Consider the following 20648-nt stretch of genomic DNA (forward strand, 5'->3'; position numbering starts at 1 on the left):
GCTGGGCTCTCCTTGCACAAGGCTTGCTGGTTGTGGGGGCCATGGTGCCCCCTAGCAAGGCTGAGAGGCTCCCCTCAGGTCTCTCGAGTGAACTTCCAACCAGCTTCCCCCTTGACACTCAGTTCCTTTCCCCGGACACAGGAGACCCAGATCGATACCACCCTCCGCCGCAGCCAGGTGTCCCCCCAGCGCCTACAGGCCCGCCTGCGACCCGGGGAAGAGCGGCACTTTGCACTCGAGGTGTTTGAGCCCCTGGAGAGCCCTGTGGACCTGTATATCCTCATGGACTTCTCCAACTCCATGTCCGACGACTTGGACAACCTTAAGAAGATGGGGCAGGACCTGGGTACATCTGGGCCAGTGTGCAGGACAGTGGAGATGGGGGGCAGATCTCACCCAGCTGGCTCAGGACAGCAGCACCCACCTCACAAGGAAAGATGGGACATCTGATCCCCGGAGAAATATGTCTCCCCCCATTCTCAGGGGAGGGTCCCGGCCAGATCCCTCACCACTCGACTTCAGACAGGTCTGGTGGGCAGCAGAGCCCTCTGGCCTTGACTAGGAAGGGCACCCCCTGCCACAGCTGTGGATAAGTCTCAGTGCTACAGAGGGAGCTGGGCTCCGTTCCCCCTGCCAATCCCCTGCTTACTAGATACATTGTCCCAGGTCCCAAATTCCATTTCCCTCAACTGTAACTAGGGACAAAAGCTACTGAGAGTACCAGGAAACGTCCAGTGTACAAAGGGCTAAGAGGTGGTGGCTCCTGTCCAGCTCCCCTCTTCCTGAGCCAGCCCAGGTGCCCCTGTGTCCATGGGGGGGTACTAGGGCTCACTGTCCTCTCTTTTTCTGGTGCATGCCCAGCCCAGGTCCTGAGCCAGCTCACCAGTGACTACACTATTGGATTTGGCAAGTTTGTGGACAAAGTCAGCGTCCCTCAGACAGACATGAGGCCTGAGAAGTGAGTGACTGAACAGGCCCCGGGTGGGCAGCGGTGCTGGCTGGGTGATTCACTGCCTTCCTGCTGGCACTTACAGGGGCAGAGCGTGGAGGAGTGCAGGGTCTCCCCCTCCCTAACGCTCTCTCCCTCCTACCTCTGCCCAGGCTGAAGGAACCCTGGCCCAACAGTGACCCTCCGTTCTCCTTTAAGAACGTCATCAGCTTGACGGAGGATGTGAACGAATTCCGGAGTAAGCTGCAGGGAGAGAGGATCTCAGGCAACCTGGACGCTCCTGAAGGTGGCTTCGATGCCATCCTGCAGACGGCGGTGTGCACGGTGAGCTCAGGGAGGGGCACTGCTGGCCTCAGCCAGGGCCGCTGCTTCTTGGCGGGGGAATGAGCCGCCCACCAGCGTGTGCAGGTGTCCTGGAGCCTGTGATCCCGTGTCCTGAGACAAACTCAGACCCTTTGGGTGGCCCTCATTTCTAGTCCAGGTTTGGATGGGCTGGGACCAAGGTCCCCCCACCTAAGCAGTCACAGCCTGGTTCTGTACCGGCCTTGGAGTTCTGGAATCTTCAGTGCACCTTCAGGCCAGCCTCCCAGTGAATCTTACAGGCCCCACGGGCTGCCAGTCTCCAACTGTGCTGGCGGCCGAAATGGCGACTTCTTTCTGTGTGAACAGCAATTTTTTCATTTTGAAAATAACATATCCAGGGGCTGGGAATGTGGCTCAAGCGGTAGCGCGCTCGCCTGGCATGAGTGCGGCCCGGGTTCGATCCTCAGCACCACATACCAACAAAGATGTTGTGTCCACCGAGAACTAAAAAATAAATATCAAAAATTCTCTCTCTCTCTCTCTCTCTCTCCTCTCTCACTCTCTCTTTAAAAAAAAAAAAAAAGAAAATAACATATCCACATTGAAGGCAATTTAGAAAACAAAGAACAGAAATTGCTCATTATCTTACCACGGTCAGCCAGCCACTCCGTGTCCCGTCAGTATTTTGTCTCTTTTCCTTATTTCACACACTCGGCTTGGTGTACTTATAATTCTGAAACTTGCTCTTTTTCCCCCACTTAATGCTCTCATAAACATTTTCTCTTGCAATACACAGTTTTCAAAATCTTCAGAATCACCCCCCCCGTGTTTTTCTGACAGAGAGCTAATACACTGCTGTGCCTATTTCAACTGGCCTTTTGCATTTACCGTTTACCACTGATGAGGTTAACATACTCTTGCAGGGTGGTTAAGAGCTTGGGGGAGGGGGAGTCCCACAAGCCTGGTTGAATCTGCCCACTGTGTGCCCACACTGCAGCCAGTGCCCTCCCCCATCAACACTTCCGGTTTTCCTCTGTTGTTGCATGCTGTCACAGGCTATTCTCACGTGCCTTAAACCGGGCCCCGTGTTGGGACCTGCTTCCCCTGCCCTACATGGCACTAGGATGCAGGTCCTCAACAAGCAGCCTATGCCCTCCCTGCCTTCCCCAGGGGGCCATCGGCTGGCGCCCCGACAGCACCCATCTGCTGGTGTTCTCCACTGAGTCAGCCTTCCACTATGAGGCCGATGGTGCCAACGTGCTGGCTGGCATCATGAGCCGCAATGATGAGAAGTGCCACCTGGATGCCACGGGCACCTACACCCAGTACAATATGCAGGACTACCCTTCAGTGCCCACGCTTGTGCGCCTGCTCGCCAAGCACAACATTATCCCCATCTTCGCTGTTACCAACTACTCCTACAGCTACTATGAGGTACAGGCCTGGGCCCCACTGGGCAAGAGGGGCAGGGCAGGGTGTCCCCGGAACTTCCCAGCCACCCATCCCTCTCCTTCTTCCCTCCCAAAGCTATGGGCCCCTGGAGGGAAGGTCATGTGCCCGTCCCCTATCCCAGCTCCCAAGGAGGTGGGGGCTGAGAGGGAAATTCTGGAACATGCTGTCAGATTCAAAGAGACGCTTAGTCCGAGGCTGGCCCTCTCTCCTACAGAAGCTTCATACATACTTCCCGGTCTCCTCGCTGGGGGTGCTGCAACAGGACTCATCCAACATCGTGGACCTGCTAGAGGAAGCCTTCAATGTGAGGCACAGCGCCTGCTGCAGATTCTGAGCCCTCCTGGGGCTGGGCTAGGAAGAGGGCAGAGTGGGCGAGGGGTGGAATAGGCCAGTAAGGAAGGGTCTCTGGCAGTCCCTGGGAGCTTGAGGGTCATCCGGATATGGTGCCAAGCTCCTGGAAGCTCTGCTGCTGTGATCCCACACACATGCCCACACATGCCCTCCATCTGGGTGATGCAGAGCTCAGCCAGACCAGGCCAGGCCAAGGTGGGATAGCCCAGGCTGCCCCCAGACCACTGATTGTCTGCCTTCCCTTAGCGCATTCGCTCCAACCTTGACATCCGGGCCCTAGACAGCCCACGAGGGCTTCGGACAGAGGTCACCTCCAAGATGTACCAGAAGACAAAGACAGGGTCCTTTCACATCAGGCGGGGAGAAGTGGTATGTTCCTGTGGGTGCAGTGGGACAGGGATGGACGTGGCACCCTGCGAGGAATGGAGTCCTCTAACTGGGTGTGAGCTTGGCGCTGGGGTCAGGTGGGCCTGGGTTCAGGTCTGCAGGGTCTGCCCTTGGGGAGCTTGGCACATGCCTGGACTCGTCTGTACCCTTGTCCACACTGTGGGGATGAATCAGAGCATCAAGCTGAGACATGGCTCTTCTTATTGTCCTGTGGTTGTGACTGACCAGAAGGAAGGGGTCCCCAGCCCCAAGGAAGGATGAGCAGGGACCTGGGGGTCAGGAATTCAGGCCCATCCTGAGAGCCGAGGACCCCCAGGCACAAACAGCCCCCTGGTCTATGCAGCAGGGGCCTGCCTTGGGTGACCTTGGGATCCCTGCAGGGAACTTATGATGTGCAACTGCGGGCCGCGGAAGACGTGGATGGAACACACGTGTGCCAGCTGGCGGAAGAGGACCAGAGGGGAAACATCCACCTGAAGCCCTCCTTCTCCGACGGCCTCTGGATGGACGTGGGCATCATCTGTGACGTGTGCACCTGCGAGCTGGTACAAGGCAGCCCCCTGGGTGGGAGAGCAGAGCTGAGCTGAGCACTGGACCCTGACTCAGGGAGCAGAGCCTCCTGGGCCACACCTCCCTTGCAGGCTGTCCCAAGGCACAGAAGGCAGCAGAAGTGCCCAGTGGCTCTGGACCCCCTCCCTCCACACACTCCCCATGGTCTTGTTCTAGCAAAAAGAGGTGCGGTCAGCTCGCTGCGACTACCACGGAGACTTCATGTGTGGACACTGTGTGTGCAACGAGGGCTGGTGAGTTGGGGAGGGCAGCCCAGCCCCCAGGATCTCCCCTGCAGGGCCCTGACCCTGGGCACACGTTGTACACTGAGCTGTGGCGGGGGGAGGGGCAGATCTCAGAAAGAGCTAGAAGAAGGGTACACTTTTACCAGTTGTTGGGTGAATCAAGTTCAGAGCATTTAGAATGTCACAATTTAGGATTTTTCAGGTTGCTTTTTTTTCCCCACACACATGGGATTAATCCCAGATTGACCATTGAGCTACCTCCCTAGTGTTTTTTTTTTTTTTTTTGAGCAAGTTCTCACTAAATTACTAAGGGTCTCACTAAATTGCTGAGGGTCTCCCTAAATTGTGGAAGCTGACCTCAAACTTGGATTCCTCCTACCTCAACCTCCCCAGTCGCTGGGACTGCATCACACTAAGCAGGAAGAGCTTTTAAAGCTGCAAGATACTGGCAAAAACGAAAACAAGAGGCAGGTACACATGCTGATAATCTCAGCGACTCAGGAGGCAGAGGCAGGAGCAGCTCAGCAACTTAGTGAGACCCTCAGAAACTTAATGAGACTAAGACCCATCTCAAAATAAAAAAAATAAAAATAAAAAAGGACTGGGGGTGTAGGACAGTGAAAGAGTGCCCCTGGGGTCAATCTCCAATACAAAAAAAAAAAAGCTTTAAGACACTGGCTGTGAATGAGGACATGGACCCATTGTCCCAGTTACTCTGGAGGACAAGGTAGGGAGAGTAACTTCAGCCTGGGAAACATAGCAATATTTTATCTCAAAAAATTAAAAATAAAAGCTTTGAGACGTTGAACAAGTCTGTCATGACTCGAGGTAGACAAATAGCAAGGAAGGGACTCTGTGGGGGTTACGAGGCCCGGAGGCTCATTCACTGTTCTCTGTGTGACTTGGACCTGCCTCAGCCCTCTCAGAACATCAGTCTCTTCATCTGTAAAATGGGGCAGTAAAAGCCCAACTGTCTTCCCAGGCTCAGTGAAAGTGTCGATTCCTCCCTCAGGAGCGGCAAGACCTGCAACTGCTCCACTGGCTCGCTGAGTGACACTGAGCCCTGCATCCGCGAGGGTGAGGACAAGCCATGCTCAGGCCGCGGGGAGTGCCAGTGCGGGCGTTGCGTGTGCTATGGTGAAGGCCGCTATGAGGGTCACTTCTGCGAGTATGACAACTTCCAGTGTCCCCGCACCTCCGGGTTCCTCTGCAATGGTGAGTTCAGCAGCTTCAACCAGTGCCAAGGACAGGGACCTTCCTTTCAGGACCCAGGCTGGGGAACCAGGCCAGGGGCCAAGATCTGCAATTCAGACCAGGCCCACTCCCAACTCCATGAGGGACTCTCCCAAGTCCTGCCCCAACCTGGACCTCACCTCCCTCACCTGCAATGTCCATGCCCAAGGGCCCTGTCAGGATGACATGCCTCCTATTTTTAAACCCTGATTCACCTGGATTAGTGGCCATGTCTACAATCCCATGCTGAGTCAGGAGGATCCAAGTTCAAGGGCAGTCTCAGCAACTTAGCAAGACCCTGTCTCAAAGTAAAAAGGAAACAAGGCTGGGGATGGAGCTCAGGGGTGAAGGGCTTACCTCGCATGCATTGCCACCTCTCCACCCTCTCAACTCATCCTAGGGTGGGGACCACCCAGTTCAACGCTCTGGTTGGCAGGCATGTAAGAAGGCAATCTTTCCTCTCCCCATAGACGCTCAATTTCTAGAGTTAGGCCTCCTCTGCGTCTCCACAGGGCCTACATTGCTCGGGCCCAGGCCATGTGCACATAGTCTGCCCAGGGCTGTCAGAGCTGAGCCGAGGGCACACAGAAGCACTGGTACTGAATGGAGGAGGTGGATATTTAAGCCCCGCTGCTCGCTTGCCACTGCAGGTCGAGGGCCTTCCTTCTGACCCCTTCTCCATTTTTGTTTTTCCTCCATTTCTTCTCTTGAACTGTCCATCCCAGAGTGTGGTCAGAGGAACAGAAGGGGAACCAGGTTCAGCTAGAGAATGGCAGGCACTGGGCACAAGTGGAAGGGTCAGAGAAAATGAGAGGAGATGCCTCTAGGAAGGGGCCAGACTGCAAGGAGCTTGGATTCTAGCCATTTTGTCCAAAGGACTTTATCCCTGAACAAAAAGAGTTGATGTCATTTTTTAATACATTTTTTTAGTTGTAGGTGAACATAATACCTGTACTTTATTTTTTATGTGGTGCTGGGATCGAACCCAGTGCCTCACACATGCTAGGTGAGCACTCTGCCACTGAGCCCCAGCCCCAGCCCTCAATGTCATTTAATTTTTTTTCTTTTTGTAGTTGTAGGTGGATAGCATACCTTTATTTTTTATGTTTTGGAGGGTACTGGATATTGAACTCAGGGACACTTGACCACTGGGCCACATCCCCAGCCCTATTTTGTATTTTATTTAGAGACAGAGTCTCACTGAGTTGCTTAGTGCCTTGCCATTGCTGAGGCTGGCTTTGAACTCACAATCCTCCTGCTTCAGCCTCTCGAGCAGCTGGCATGCACATACTTTTATTTTATTTGTTTATTTTTATGCTGTGCTGAGGGTGGAACCCAGTTTTTCACACATGCTAGGCAAGTGCTCTGCCACTGAGCCACAAGCCCAGCCCGAGTTGTTGACATTTTAATTTCATTTTTGGTTTGTATGTTTACCTTGTATCCAGCCACTTATGCAAACTATTTATCTGTAGATTCTTCTGGATATCTTGTAATAAGTTCCTAATAATTATAAATAATGACAGTTTTTTTCTTACTTTCTAATACCCCGACATTTTCTTCTTACCTATTGCATGGGCCTGGACCTATTAGAGATTCTTATTGGATTTACATTTTGAGATATTCACTCCAGCTGCAGAATAGAAGGTAATAGGCAGAATGATGGGTGGGGAGAGATGGACGAAGGCGATTCTAGGAGCCTGAGAGAGAGGTGGCCTTTGCCCCTGGCTCCCCCAGACCCTCCCAGCAGATGGGTCACCTGGACTGTGATGCGATATGGCCCTCCCCTCCCTTCTCTACCCTCTCTGCAGACCGGGGACGCTGCTCCATGGGCCAGTGTGTGTGTGAGCCTGGTTGGACGGGCCTGAGCTGTGACTGTCCCCTCAGCAATGCCACCTGCATCGACAGCAATGGGGTAGGCCTGGGCGTGGGGCAGACACTGGGAGGGCCCCAGTCAGGACCACTCATCCTCTCCAGAGGACACCTCGTAGAGAAAGGGGAAAGGAACAGGCAGGGATGGGGCACAACTGGCTCACTTTGATCCCTCCTGCCCCAGGGCATCTGTAATGGGCGTGGCTACTGCGAGTGTGGCCGCTGCCACTGCAACCAGCAGTCGCTCTACACGGACACCACCTGCGAGATCAACTACTCAGCGGTGAGGCCAGGATCCCTGGGGTGTGGGCGTGGGAACCCCAGGCACTGGGCAGGGTGGGCAGGAGTGGCTGAACCTGCTGCCACAGGAGGTGGCACGAGGCTGGGGTAGTGGCTTCCACGCAGCACAGTCTCCCCCTCGTCTCCCAGATCCGCCTGGGCCTCTGCGAGGACCTGCGCTCCTGTGTGCAGTGCCAGGCCTGGGGCACTGGGGAGAAGAAGGGGCGCACGTGCGAGGAGTGCAGCTTCAAGGTCAAGATGGTGGACGAGCTCAAGAAAGGTAGAGGGCAGGGTCTGAGAGCTGGGGTGCTGTGAGCCTAGGCAGAGCTAGTGGGTCCTCCTCTGGGCAAGGGCTTCCTCTGGGCAAGTTGAGGTCACACAGTCTGGACAGGGGTTCCAGAGCTGGGGGTGGGCACAGAACACCAGCAATAGTGAGCCCAAGAAAGAGGTAGAAAGTCTGAGCAAGTGGCACAGGACCCAGGCCGTGAACAGAGAATGGCCCAGAACACAGAATGGGGGCTGGGGGCACATGATCAGGCCTGAGGGCATGCAGATGGGTCAGGGACAAAGTCTGAGGAGGAGGCATCTGGCATGGGCAGGGACGTGACCCGGCAGAGGCCCAGGGCCCAGGTGGGGCCCACAGTTGGGCTGTGGAGTGCCTGGCCTCCTCCCTCTAGGCCAGATGTGTGGCCTGGACTCCACGCTCCTGGGGGTGCTCAGGTCAAGGAAGTGGAGACAGCTTTGCAGACTCCCGTGCTGCTGGGGCCCACACTGGGCGAGGTGCCCCTGCCACCGCCTCTGTGGCAGGGAGGGGCAGAGCTGGAGAGATCTTACAGCCTTCCCCAGGGAGACGCCCCAGGCCCTGCAGTGGGCAGGGTGGGCCACAGGTTCGGGGGTGCCTCACTGGGCCCCGGGGTGCTCCAGGGTGGAGGGGTGGGTCGGGTCCCTGCTGACCGCCTGTGGTTGCAGCTGAGGAGGTGGTGGAGTACTGCTCCTTCCGGGACGAGGACGACGACTGCACCTACAGCTACACCGTGGAGGGCGACGGCTCCCCGGGGCCCAACAGCACCATCCTGGTGCACAGGAAGAAGGGTGAGCTTGGGGCCTGGGTGCGGGCGCTGTCGGGTCTGGGCCGGGCGTGGCGGGCATGGCGGGCATGGCCTCCCTCCACTCTCTCTGCAGACTGCCCTCCCGGCTCCTGGTGGCTCATCTTCCTGCTCATCCCCCTCCTGCTGCTGCTGGCACTGCTGCTGCTGCTCTGCTGGAAGTACTGTGCCTGCTGTAAGGTGAGCCCCGGGGTCCTCCTGGGTCCGCCTGGGGTCCCACAGAGTCCCCACTCTCCCCATGGCTCCCCTGTAGCCCTCCCAGAGACTTCAGCGCGTGGAGCCAGACTGTCTGGATTCTGGTCCCAGCTGTATGACTTTGAGCAAGTTACTTAATCTCTCTGTGCCTCAAGCTTCCTCATCTGTACAATGGAGCTAGCAGCACTGACCCCTGAAAGTGCTGACAAAGTTTGGATTAGTTATGGGAAGTTCTTAGAAAGGGACTGGCCTTGGGGAAACACCAAGCCCTGGCTTCTTCCCACCCCTTTTGGAGCCTGGCTCCTGAAGACCCTATTAACCCAGCCCCAAGCCTGTGTGACTCCTAAGGGACAATGGTGACGAAGCCTGTGTGTCTCCCTGTGCTCTGTTTTCCCTGGAGCCTGCTCCCAATGTAATTCCCCTGTGGCTCTCTGTGCCATCACAATGGTGTGTGGCTACACAACTTTATTTTCTCCTCTCAATCGTCCCATGAGCTCAGTGGCACTATCCCCTGTGACAGGTGGGGAAACTGAGGCTCAGAGGGACAGGTGATAGAGACAAAGTCAAAGTTCTGTCGGATAAGGTGGCGCATGCCTATAATTCCAGTGACTTGGGAGGCTGTGGCAGGAGGATCACAAGTTCAAAGCCAGCCTCAGCAACAGCAAGGCACAAAGCAACTCAGCGGGACCCTGTCTCTAAAAAAAATACAAAATAGGGCTGGGGATGTGGCTCAGTGGTCGAGTGCCCCTGAGTTCAACACCCAGTACCAAAACAAAACAAAACAAAACAAAACAAAAAAAACCAAGGGGCTGGGGTTATGGCTCAGCGGTAGAGCGCTCTCGCCTGGCACGTGCTAGGTCCTGGGTTCGATCCTCAGCACCACATATAAATAAAGTTTAAAAAAAAAAAGAAAACTCAAAAGTCCTCCTAAGTGTCAAGGTGAGGTGAAGCCACATCCCTGGCTCTAGCATCTCCTGCCACAGTCCCTCCCTCCACTGACCATCAGTGGCCACACTCCAGGAACATGGGTCAGCTCCCTGCAAGCCCCAGGGAACAAGCAGGAGCTGACAGCCTGGCTGCACAGAAAAGCCCAGAGACAGGAAGTGTGGAGGGCGCAGAGCACAGAGGCTGATTGTAGGGCAGGGCAGCATGCTGTCCTATCCCGGGGTTAGCGGACGTTCCTGTCTGTGGCATGGAAAGGGAGGTCTGTGAGTGGGTTTCTTAGCCGGGCGCAGTGGCACACACCTGTAATCCCCGTGGCTCAGGAGGCTGAGGCAGGAGGATTGCGAGTTCAAAGCCAGCCATCATCTAAATAAAATACAGAATAGGGCTGGGGATGTGGCTCAGTGGCTGAGTGCCCCTGAGTTCAATCCCTGGTACCGACAAAAGAAAGAAAGAAAGAGGTTCCTTCTTGGCAGGGCTTCTTAGAGCCTGTAATCTTGTCATTTGCTCAGTGAACTTGAAAGAGGCCAGGTGGCTGGAGGGGCTTCCCTGGGCTGGGAAAGCTCTTCAGGTGCTCACGCCAGCCCCCTTGTCTCCTAGGCCTGTCTGGCACTTCTCCCTTGCTGCAACCGAGGTAAGGGCCTGGCATGGGCAGCTGGGGTGGAGGGGCAGTGGGGCCAGGCTGGGAACAGGGGAGGTGGGAGGCCCCGCACCCCACCTGTCTGGGTGCGACTGGGCAGGTCTGGGGAGGGCTTGTGCTGAGGACCCTTCCCAACAGGTCACATGGTCGGCTTTAAGGAAGACCACTACATGCTGCGGGAGAACTTGATGGCCTCAGACCACCTGGACACACCCATGCTGCGCAGTGGGAACCTCAAGGGGCGGGACACGGTCCGCTGGAAGATCACCAACAACGTGCAGCGCCCTGGCTTTGCCACCCACGCCGCCAGCACCAACCCCACAGAGCTCGGTGCGGGCCCAGGCTGGGCACTGCGGACCTTGGCAGTGCCTTTGGGCCCTTGGGGACCTCTGTTCTAGATTGAGGATCACACTGATCCTGTTTGCTCTGGGTGCTGGGCACAGGCCTCAGCCTCTTCTGTCCCTTCCTGATGTGCCTCAGGCCTGCATGTGGCCGCCCTCTGCCCCCCGCTGGCCAGAGGTCTCCAGGATCCTGGGGTGGGGGGTGTTCAGCCGTGCCCACGGGGCAGGGGCTGATGAAGCCTCCATCCCACCCGCCCCTAGTGCCCTATGGGCTGTCCCTGCGCCTTGGCCGCCTCTGCACCGAGAACCTGATGAAGCCTGGCACTCGAGAGTGTGACCAGCTGCGCCAGGAGGTGGAAGAGAATGTGAGAACCGGTGCGGCCGAGCCAGGGCCCTGGGCTCGGGTGCGATGGCAGCGGGGGTGGGGGGGGAGCGAGGTGACCTGGACCTCTCTGAGCAGGAAAGGGGCTCTCTGGATACATGCCTGGTGTGGTGAGATCATCCTGGGGGGCACCAGAGCCTGGTCTCGGGACCTGGCCCCCAGCTTGCCCCAGCCAACTCTGAGAGGTCCCGGGGTAGGGTGCGTGCGGCTCTCCGGGTGCAGACTGACGCCCTCCCTTGTCTGGCAGCTCAACGAGGTGTACAGACAGGTCCCTGGTGCACACAAGCTCCAGCAGACAAAGTTCCGGTAAGTCCCAAATGCCCAGGGCGGGGGCAGCCAGCCGCTCTGAGCCCTGCCAGTCTGGGCCATGCGGCAAGGGTCCCTGGGGTTGGGTGACCGCTGACCGCTGCTCATACACAGACTACGGAGCTCAAGCCCCCAGGCAGATCATGCACCCACCCCAGGGAACATCTGGTTCATGGTCTCCTCTTTGTCTCCACAGGCAACAGCCCAATGCTGGGAAAAAGTGAGTTGAAGAGACATGTGGGACAGCCCCCTGCCTGCCCCTCTTGCCCCAGCCCTGCCACCTGCCCTCTGCCCCTTGCTCCACCCCAGTCTCCACCCTGTGGGAAGGGAGGGCCACATGTGCCATCATGGGTGAGCCTTCCATTGGCTCCTTTACTGGACCATTCCTCTAACGAATTCCAAAGGAAGCGCTTGCCTGAGTGAGCAGCCCCAGGTTGGCAGAACCACCCAGACCAGTCCCCACCTTTGGTCTGGTGACAGTCTACCCCCCAACCCCAAGGACAGTCCAGGCCTGGCTCATCCTCCCCTGGGTCAAAGACCCTCCAACCGAGTGAGAGGCAGATGGGCCAGCAGGTCACACAGTCCTTTACCCAGTTCTTGAGTCCTGGCCCTTTGGGAAGGGGGAACATAAAACGGAGGTCACACTGCAGAGACAGCAGAACCAGAACCACAGCTCAACACCTTCAGGAAGAAGCTTCGGCTGATGTTATTGAGTGCTTACAAGGGCCAGGCATTGTTCTAAGGGCTCCCTGTGCCTGGCCATCTTTATCCAACCCTCTCAACAGCCCTGCAAGAGAGGTACCATTGCTGTTCCCATTTTACAGATGAGGAACCTGAGGCTCAGAGAGGTTGAGTAACTTTCCCAAGGTTACCTGGCTATCAAGAACCAGGTCAGGGGCTGGGGATATAGCTCAGTCGGTAGAGTGCTTGCCTCGCATGCACAAGGCCCCGGGTTCAGTCCCCCCAACCCCAAAAAAAGGAACCAGAGCCAGGACTTGAAGCCAAGCAAATCTGATGTGAGCACCTGCCCTCAGCATCTCTGCTATCCCACATCCAGTCCTCCCACCATCAGCCCTTGTTGGTGAGGTGGACGGAGAAGCCCATTTCTCAGATGAGAACACCGAAGCTCAGGGAGGTGCAGCAATGGCGTGGATGAGGCCGTAGAGTGAGAGCATTGGGGCCAGCAAGGGCCCCTGGCACTTTTTACTGTCCCACATTCCCCTGATGGGGAGAGGACAGAAAGGTACAGGCAGGGAGAATGCCAGGCTGACCCCTCTCCTGCTGGACCCCCACCCAGGCAAGACCACACCATTGTGGACACGGTGTTGATGGCGCCCCGCTCGGCCAAGCAGACCCTCCTGAAGCTGACAGAGAAGCAGGTGGAGCAGGGGTCCTTCCATGAGCTCAAGGTGGCCCCCGGCTACTACACCCTCACTGCAGAGCAGGGTAGGTGGGGCTCCCCGCGCCACCCCTCACCCCGCCCACCCACGTGGCCCTGAAACCCACATGTGACCCCCCAGACGCCAGGGGCATGGTGGAGTTCCAGGAGGGCGTGGAGCTGGTGGACGTGCGCGTGCCCCTCTTCATCCGGCCTGAAGACGACGATGAGAAGCAGCTGCTGGTGGAGGCCATCGATGTGCCCGTGGGCACTGCCACCCTTGGCCGCCGCCTGGTAAACATCACCATCATCAAGGAGCAAGGTTGGTCAGGGTACGGGAAGAGGGAGGATGAAGCGGGGTCGGACACTTTGTTCCCCCATATCCAGCTGTAGTGGGACCTGGCTGTATGGCCTGGGTGGGCCAGTCCCTCGGCGGGCCTTGGTTTGTCATCTGTTAGCTGGGTATAGCACCTGGGTGGGTTCTCTATCCAGAGGAGGGCTCAAGTATGTCACCAGTCACCACACTGAGGGCACCTTGGGTGCTAGTGATGTCCTTGGACAACCAGAGGACCCCCTGGCCCCTGACCCACCCACCCCTTGCTCCAGGATCCACAGGGCCTGCTCTGCCCTGGACTCATCCATCTGGGGCCTGCCCCTGCCTGCCCCTTCCAGATTGCCTGATGGACACTTTGTTCCAGCTCCTCAACTTTTTCTTGGAGAATATTCCATCCCATTCCTTTGCCCTCCCCATGAGGGTGGTGGGGTATGGGTAACAAACAGATCCCTGGAGTCTGGACTGGGCCAGAGGGAGGGGGAGCCAAGAGGGGACTGAGGCCAGGATCCCTGACCAGCACCTGCGCTCCTTGCAGCAAGTGGCGTGGTGTCCTTTGAGCAATCTGAGTACTCAGTGAGCCGTGGGGAGCAGGTGGCCCGCATTCCTGTCATCCGGCGAATCCTGGACAATGGCAAGTCTCAGGTCTCCTACCGCACACAGGACAACACAGCACAGGGCAACCGGGTAAGGCTCCACCCTCATGGGGAGGGCCAAGGGCGTGTCCCTCAAGCCGAGAGGGCATGCACTGGGTTCCTAGGACAGAGCAGGATGTGGCAGCTGCCTGGCCTCCCATGGACACCTGCTCCTGCCACCCTTGGCAGGGACTTCTCACCCAAAGTTCCAGTGACACCTTAGATGAGGCCCCATCACTTCCAGGGACTCAGACCAAGGGAGCCGTTTTCTCCTGGATTGGCCAGGAATCTGTCCAGCCCACTCCTGTCCATCCTCTAATGACCCAGGATGACCAGGACATTCAGATAGTTTCTAGGAAAGTAGACTCCCTTTCTGCCCATCCTGGGGATTTTGGCTTCTTGAGATGGAATTTCAGGGCCCTGGTTCCTGGGCCAGGCTCCCCAATTCTGTCACTCTTGGTTCTTGCTGGGCCAAGCAGCACAGGCAGCCCTTCCAGGCAGGGAGGACCACAGCCTAATGTCCCCTCATTGCTGAGCCCCAGTATCAGCAACAGGTGGTAAGTATGCTTGGTTATACCTACCGGGGTTTTTTTTGGTGGGGGGGTACCAGGGATTGAACTCAGGGTCTCTCAACCACTGAGCCACATCCCCAGCCCTATTTTGTATTTTATTTAGAGACAGGGTCTCGCTGAGTTGCTTAGTGTCTCACCATTGCCAAGGCTGGCTTTGAACTCACGGTCCTCCTGCCACAGCCTCCTGAGCTGCTGGGATTATAGGCGTGCACTACTGTGCCTGGTTCACCTATCAGTTTTTGATCTGTTGATTGCTTGATTATACTGGGGACCAAACCCAGAGCCTGTTGCATGCTAGGCAAGCAGTCTACCACTGAGCTATTTCCCAGTCCTTGGCCACAGGTCTAAATTTATAACAGTATTTAAAAACATTCATATTGGGGCTGGGGTCATGGCTCAGTGGTAGAGCACTTGTCTTGCATGTGAGTCACCGGGTTCGAGTCTCAGCACCTCATATAAATAAATGAATAAAATAAAGGTCCATCAACAACTAAAAATATTTTAAAAATTCATATCAAAAATTTTTTTCAAGGTAGTGAAGTCTAGGTTCTTCAGCAAATACATTACCAGGCCCAGGCAGCCTGGTCACACTCTAGTTTTATTTATTTCATTTCATTGGTAGGAACAGTTCCCATCACTATTCCAGTGCTCCCAGTAAAAATTTTCAAGAGTTTGTATGGCCATAAACCCCACTGATTACGGCACATTATAAGAGAGATTCTGGCTGGCTGGCTACCCTGCTCTGTATGGAGATGCTTGGGTATTTAATTCTTTTTTTTGAGGGGGAGTAATTTGAGTTAAACCCAAGGGTGCTTTACCACCGAGCCACACCCCCAACCTTTTTATTTTTTGTTTTGAGACAGGGTCTCACTAGGTTGCTAAGCCTTGCTTCAAACTTGCAATTCTCTTGCCTCAGATGCGTGAGTACTGGGAATATAGAAAGGTGCCACTTCTTGGCTTATTTGACTGTTTTTAAAAATCACTTTTATAATTTCTTACCTTTTAAAAAATATTTCTTAGTTGTAGTCAGGCACGATACATTTATTTTATTTATTTATTTTTTTATGTTGTGCTGAGGATCAAACCCAGTGTCTTGCACGTGCTAGGCAAGCACTCTACCGCTGAGCCACAACCCCAGCCCCATTTCTTTTGTACTTTTTATTTTTTCTTTTTCTTTTTTCTTTTTAGTTGTAGATGGACACAGTATCTTTATTTTTATTTATTTATTTTCATGTGGTGCTGAGGATCGAACCTAGTGCCTCATCCTTGCAAGACAATGCTCTACCCCTGAGCCACAACCCCAGCCCTCCAGCCCCATTTCTTACCTTTTTATTTTAAAAAACTTCAAATGTACATAAAAATGGAAAGACTGTAAAATTAAAATCCATTTACCCTTTACATAGGTTCACATATTGTGGATATTTTCCTTCGCTCCTTATATGAGTATCTTTAGCTAATTTACATAAAGACGTTCAGGCAGGGAGCAGTAGCACATACCTGCGATCCCAGTGACTCAGGAGGCTGAGGCAGGAGGATCACAAGTTCAAGACCAGCCTGGACAAATTAAGGAAACCCTGTGTCAAAGTAAAAAATAAAAAGGGCTGAGGATGTGGCTCAGTGCGTAGAGCACCTTTGGATTCAATCCCTGATTCCCCCCAAAAAAGTCATTAATATCTTTATTTCTGTATCTCTGGGTGTGGAGAGACGTGTTGTCTGCTGAACTTTTCAAAGTAAGTTGTAGACATCACATAGACCCTAAACCCTTCTGCTGGGTCATTCTTCTACATAATGACAACATGATTACCAAACTGAAGAAAGTTCACATGGATTATACTAGTTCTGAGGGATCAATCCATATGCAGATTTCCCCTTGTTCCCAATGGCTTTATGGCTTTTTCCCCAGTCCACGAACCAATCAGGTTTCTGGCATTACAGATTCTGATCTTGTGTCTTGAGTCTCCAGAACAGTTCCCTGACTTCCTGTTTTGTGACATGAACATTTTTCTAAGTGTTGACCTCAGTTGCTTGTAGACAGCTCCTCTTTGTGTGTGTGTGTATGTGAGATATTGGGTGCTGGGGCTTGAGCCCAGGGGTGCTCTACCACTGAGCTACATCCCCAGTCCTTTTTGTTTTTCATTTACGTTTATTTTTTTTTTTATTTTGAGGCAAGCTCTCTCTAAATCATCCAGGCTGGCCTCCAATTGGCCATCCTCTGGCTGCAGCTGCAGTGTCACTGGGATCACAGGCCACCATTCTGGTTGTCTTCACCTGCCAGCTTCCCTTTCTGGGTCTGGTGATATCGTAGTTTGAAACGCCACCTAGTGGTCGTGTGAGAAAAACTTTTTTCTACCAGCTTTACTCATGCCCGGGGCACCTTCAGGAAAGCTTGAGGGCACTGAGAGGAAAGCTGGAGCTGATGGAAAGGTCCCAGCAAACAGGATCTGCCACCAGGAAGGAACCCAGATTTCAGAGCCACAGTGTGGGGGACATCTCTTCCCTGTCTGCCCAGGGCTTGTGTGATGGGCTCTCTGTGGTGCCTCCCTGTTCCCCTCTGGGATTGATTTAAATCCTGGCTCTGCCACAGCTACCTGCGTGAGCTTGGGCAAGTTCCCTAGCTCTCTGTGGGACTGAACAATTTCTCCATCTGTAAAATGGGACAATAATATCTCTGCCTCACCCAGCTGTGAGGATTAAATGAGCTGATGTCTGTAGTGCTTACTGCCAGGCGGTGCCGTTTCATGTCCACATGGGACAGTCCATGTGGGTGTGGCTGTGACTCTGTCTTCTGGAAAGCTCTCATTCCTGAGAAGCCTCATCCCCCAGCCCTGAGCTGACCCTGACCCTTCCCGTTTGCAGGACTACATTCCCGTGGAGGGCGAGCTGCTGTTCCACCCTGGAGAGACCTGGAAGGAGCTGCAGGTGAAGCTCCTGGAGCTGCAGGAAGTAGATTCCCTCCTTCGGGGCCGTCACAGCCGCCGCTTCCATGTCCAACTTAGCAACCCCAAGTTTGGGACCCGCCTGGGCCAGCCCCACTCAGCCACCATCATCATTGGGGACCGAGGTAGGCAGAGCCCGGGGTCAGCATACACAGGTGGAGAGGGAGGTTGGAGGGCCTCTCAGCAAACACCAGCCCAGGAAGCCCAGTTTAATGTGAATTTCACATAAACAGAAACAAAACATACTTGTTGTATAAGTATGCCCCTGCATTTGTGGGACATACTTATACTTAAAAAAGTGTTCTTTGGGGCTGGAGTTGTACTCCAGTGGTACAGCACTTGCCTAGCATGTGTGAGACACTGGGTTCAATCCTTAGCACCACATTTTTTTTTTTAAGAGAGAGTGAGAGAGAGAGAGAGAGAGAAGAGAATTTTTAATATTTATTTTTTTAGCTCTCGGAGGACACAACATCTTTGTTGGTATGTGGTGCTGAGGATCGAACCCGGGCCGCACGCATACCAGGCGAGCGCGCTACCTCTTGAGCCACATCCCCAGCCCCTTAGCACCACATTAAAAAAAAAAAAAAATGAAGGTGAAAAAAAAAAGTGTTTATTGGCAAAGCCCAGTGGCGCATGCCTATAATCCCCGCTATTCGAGAGGCTGAGGCAGGAGGATCGCGAGTTTGAAGCCAGCCTCAACAACTTAAAATAAAAAGGATGGGGATGTAGCTCAGTGGTAGAGCACCTGGGTTTATCCCGAGTACTGCAAAGAGAAAATAAAAGTGTTCACTCCTTATCTGAAATTCAGATTCAACTAGGTACCTTGCACTTCAGCTGGCAGCCCCTCCTCAACCAGACAGGCTGAAATTAATGGCCACAGGGCCTGAATCCATTTGACCTCAGCCTCAAGTGGGTGTTCCTGGAAGCGGGGAGCCAGTGAGTTCCTATCAGTTCTTAGCTTCCATTGTGGCTCTGAGCCCTCCCCTGAGAGCTTCCTGACAGGAAGATGGGAGGAAAGGGCAGGGGAGGGAGGAAGGGAGCAGATGTTCCGTGGAGGACATTCCCTTGGCTGCCCAGGGAGAAAGAGGGGCAGATGAGCTTCCTCCTCCTTCGCATTCCAGGAGAGCGCCCCCTGGGCCTCCACCCAAGCTCGGTGTGATGCCCTCTCTGGCACCAGCTCCCCAGGGAGGGGCTAGGCAGGTCTTCGGGAGGGAGCCAGGGTGTTTAACTGAGTCTCTGGCTCCCCCTCGCGTTGAAGGCGTGTCTAAGCCAGCTGTCCCACCCTACCTTGGTCCACTAGATGAACTGGACCGGAGCCTCATAAATCAGACCGGGTCATCACCACCACCTCCCCGTGGGGACCTGGGAGCCCCACAGAACCCCAATGCCAAGGCTGCTGGGTCCCGGAAGATCCATTTCAACTGGCTGCCTCCTCCTGGCAAGCCCATGGGGTACAGGGTAAGCCGGGGGGCAGTGGGCAATGACAAGTGGCTAGGGAGGTCTGACACCCACCACCACCGGAGAGGTGAACTGCTCCGAGGGAGGGGGAGGGCCTGCTTGGACCCAGCAGGTCCAAGCGAGAGTAGATGGCAGGACCCCAGGAGGAGAGAGGAGCCATTCCTGAGTTTTTCGGATTTTTTCTCTCCTTCTTAGAATGGGCCTCCTCCCCTTGCCCAGGAGTTCCCCTGCTCTGCCCAGCTGCCCTGTGAGCACCCCCAAGCCTCGGTGTCTCATCCTGTTCAAAGAGAAAAATAAGGGCAAGGGGTCAGTGGAGGGACAAGTGGCTTCGGTGCCTGTCACTTCCCTCTGACCAGTCCCCTCCCTTGAGCAGGTGAAGTACTGGATCCAGGGTGACTCCGAGTCCGAAGCCCACCTGCTTGATAGCAAGGTGCCCTCGGTGGAGCTCACCAACCTCTACCCATACTGCGACTATGAGATGAAGGTGTGTGCCTACGGGGCACAGGGCGAGGGTCCCTACAGCTCCCCAGTGTCCTGCCGCACCCACCAAGAAGGTGAGGCCTGTTCATGTCCCTGCCTCTGTCCCCAGCTACCCTGATGTCAGTGTGCCCAGCCCTCTCCACTCCCTACCTCCCAGAGCTCAGCCCTCCTTCTGCCACTAACAGAGCTCTTCCTGCCCCCAACTCAGTACCCAGTGAGCCTGGGCGTCTGGCCTTCAATGTCGTCTCCTCTACGGTGACACAGCTGAGCTGGGCTGAGCCAGCTGAGACCAATGGCGAGATCACAGCCTATGAAGTCTGCTATGGCCTGGTCAATGAGGACAACCGTAAGGATTGGGACTCTCCTTCCTGGCCCCAGGGACAGCATCAGTGGAAGGGGAATGGCAAAGAACCCAAGCTCTGGGTTACTCCTGGGTACTTAAGGCCTATCGTTCTGGTCAGTGGATAAGCCTGAGAGGCATTGTGTGGTTTCTGGTCACAGATGAGCGCTGCATCCCAAGGGAGGCAAAATTATATATGTACATGGAGATCACAGACCCCAGGGCCCCTTCCTGTACAGGTAACCAGGGTGCCTCATTTTTACATGTTCTCTTAGGCCACAATAGAGTTGCCAGATTAATCAAATAAAACCACTAGATGAGCCAGGTGCTGTAGCGCACAGCTGTAACCCCAGAGACACAGGAGGCTGAGGAGGCTGAGGCAGGAAGATCACAAGTGTGAGACCAGCTTGGGCAACTTAGGGAGACCCTCAGCAACTTGGTGAGACCCTGTCTCAAAATAAAAAGTTCAAAGCAGCCCAGGCACCATGGTACATGCCTATAATCCCAGTGGCTCTGGAGGCTGGGGCAGTAGGATCTAGAGTTCAAAGCCAGCCTCAGCAAAAGTGAAGTGCTAAGCAACTCAGTGAGACCCTGTCTCTAAATAAAATACAAAATAGGGCTGGGGACGTGGCTCAGTGGTGGAGTGCCCCTGAGTTTAATCCCGGGTAACCCCCCCCCAAAAAAAAAAAAAGTTAAAAGGACTGAGGATGTAAATCACCCATGGGTTCAATTCCCAGGATAAAAAAAGAGAAAGAAAGGAAAAGAAAATAGGATGAACTGGGACTGGGACAGCTGCTTATACTCCCAGCAACTCCAGAGGCTGAGGCAGGAGAATTACAAATTCCTGGCCAGCCTGGGCACCTTAGGGAGACTCTGTCTTAAAATACAAAACTAAAAGGGCTGGGGTTATAGCTCAGTGTTACAGCCCCCTGGGTTTAGGGGGAAATCCTAAAAAATGAAACACCAGATTTCAGAAAATTTCTAAACAC

General features: G+C 54.7%; 1 protein-coding gene across 4 annotated transcripts in view; it reads left to right on the forward strand.

Annotated features, from left to right (window-relative positions):
• Nucleotides 1-20648, forward strand: part of ITGB4 (integrin subunit beta 4) — a 33361-nt gene that overhangs the window by 5550 nt on the left and 7163 nt on the right. For all 4 annotated transcript variants that reach the window (XM_081271155.1, XM_081271156.1, XM_081271157.1 and 1 more), the window contains exons 5-30: nucleotides 142-346; nucleotides 862-958; nucleotides 1102-1273; nucleotides 2423-2686; nucleotides 2919-3008; nucleotides 3302-3424; nucleotides 3823-3987; nucleotides 4169-4245; nucleotides 5249-5451; nucleotides 7278-7381; nucleotides 7523-7621; nucleotides 7768-7897; nucleotides 8587-8709; nucleotides 8800-8903; nucleotides 10461-10494; nucleotides 10639-10830; nucleotides 11103-11206; nucleotides 11471-11529; nucleotides 11726-11749; nucleotides 12827-12975; nucleotides 13050-13229; nucleotides 13777-13925; nucleotides 17302-17506; nucleotides 18682-18839; nucleotides 19213-19393; nucleotides 19528-19665. In XM_081271155.1, coding sequence (XP_081127281.1) covers nucleotides 142-346; nucleotides 862-958; nucleotides 1102-1273; nucleotides 2423-2686; nucleotides 2919-3008; nucleotides 3302-3424; nucleotides 3823-3987; nucleotides 4169-4245; nucleotides 5249-5451; nucleotides 7278-7381; nucleotides 7523-7621; nucleotides 7768-7897; nucleotides 8587-8709; nucleotides 8800-8903; nucleotides 10461-10494; nucleotides 10639-10830; nucleotides 11103-11206; nucleotides 11471-11529; nucleotides 11726-11749; nucleotides 12827-12975; nucleotides 13050-13229; nucleotides 13777-13925; nucleotides 17302-17506; nucleotides 18682-18839; nucleotides 19213-19393; nucleotides 19528-19665 — 3529 coding nt within the window. The remainder of the gene's footprint in view (nucleotides 1-141; nucleotides 347-861; nucleotides 959-1101; nucleotides 1274-2422; nucleotides 2687-2918; nucleotides 3009-3301; nucleotides 3425-3822; nucleotides 3988-4168; nucleotides 4246-5248; nucleotides 5452-7277; nucleotides 7382-7522; nucleotides 7622-7767; nucleotides 7898-8586; nucleotides 8710-8799; nucleotides 8904-10460; nucleotides 10495-10638; nucleotides 10831-11102; nucleotides 11207-11470; nucleotides 11530-11725; nucleotides 11750-12826; nucleotides 12976-13049; nucleotides 13230-13776; nucleotides 13926-17301; nucleotides 17507-18681; nucleotides 18840-19212; nucleotides 19394-19527; nucleotides 19666-20648) is intronic.

Source organism: Spermophilus citellus, assembly GCF_964194105.1.
Source record: "Spermophilus citellus genome assembly, chromosome: 17".
NCBI lineage: Eukaryota > Metazoa > Chordata > Mammalia > Rodentia > Sciuridae > Spermophilus > Spermophilus citellus.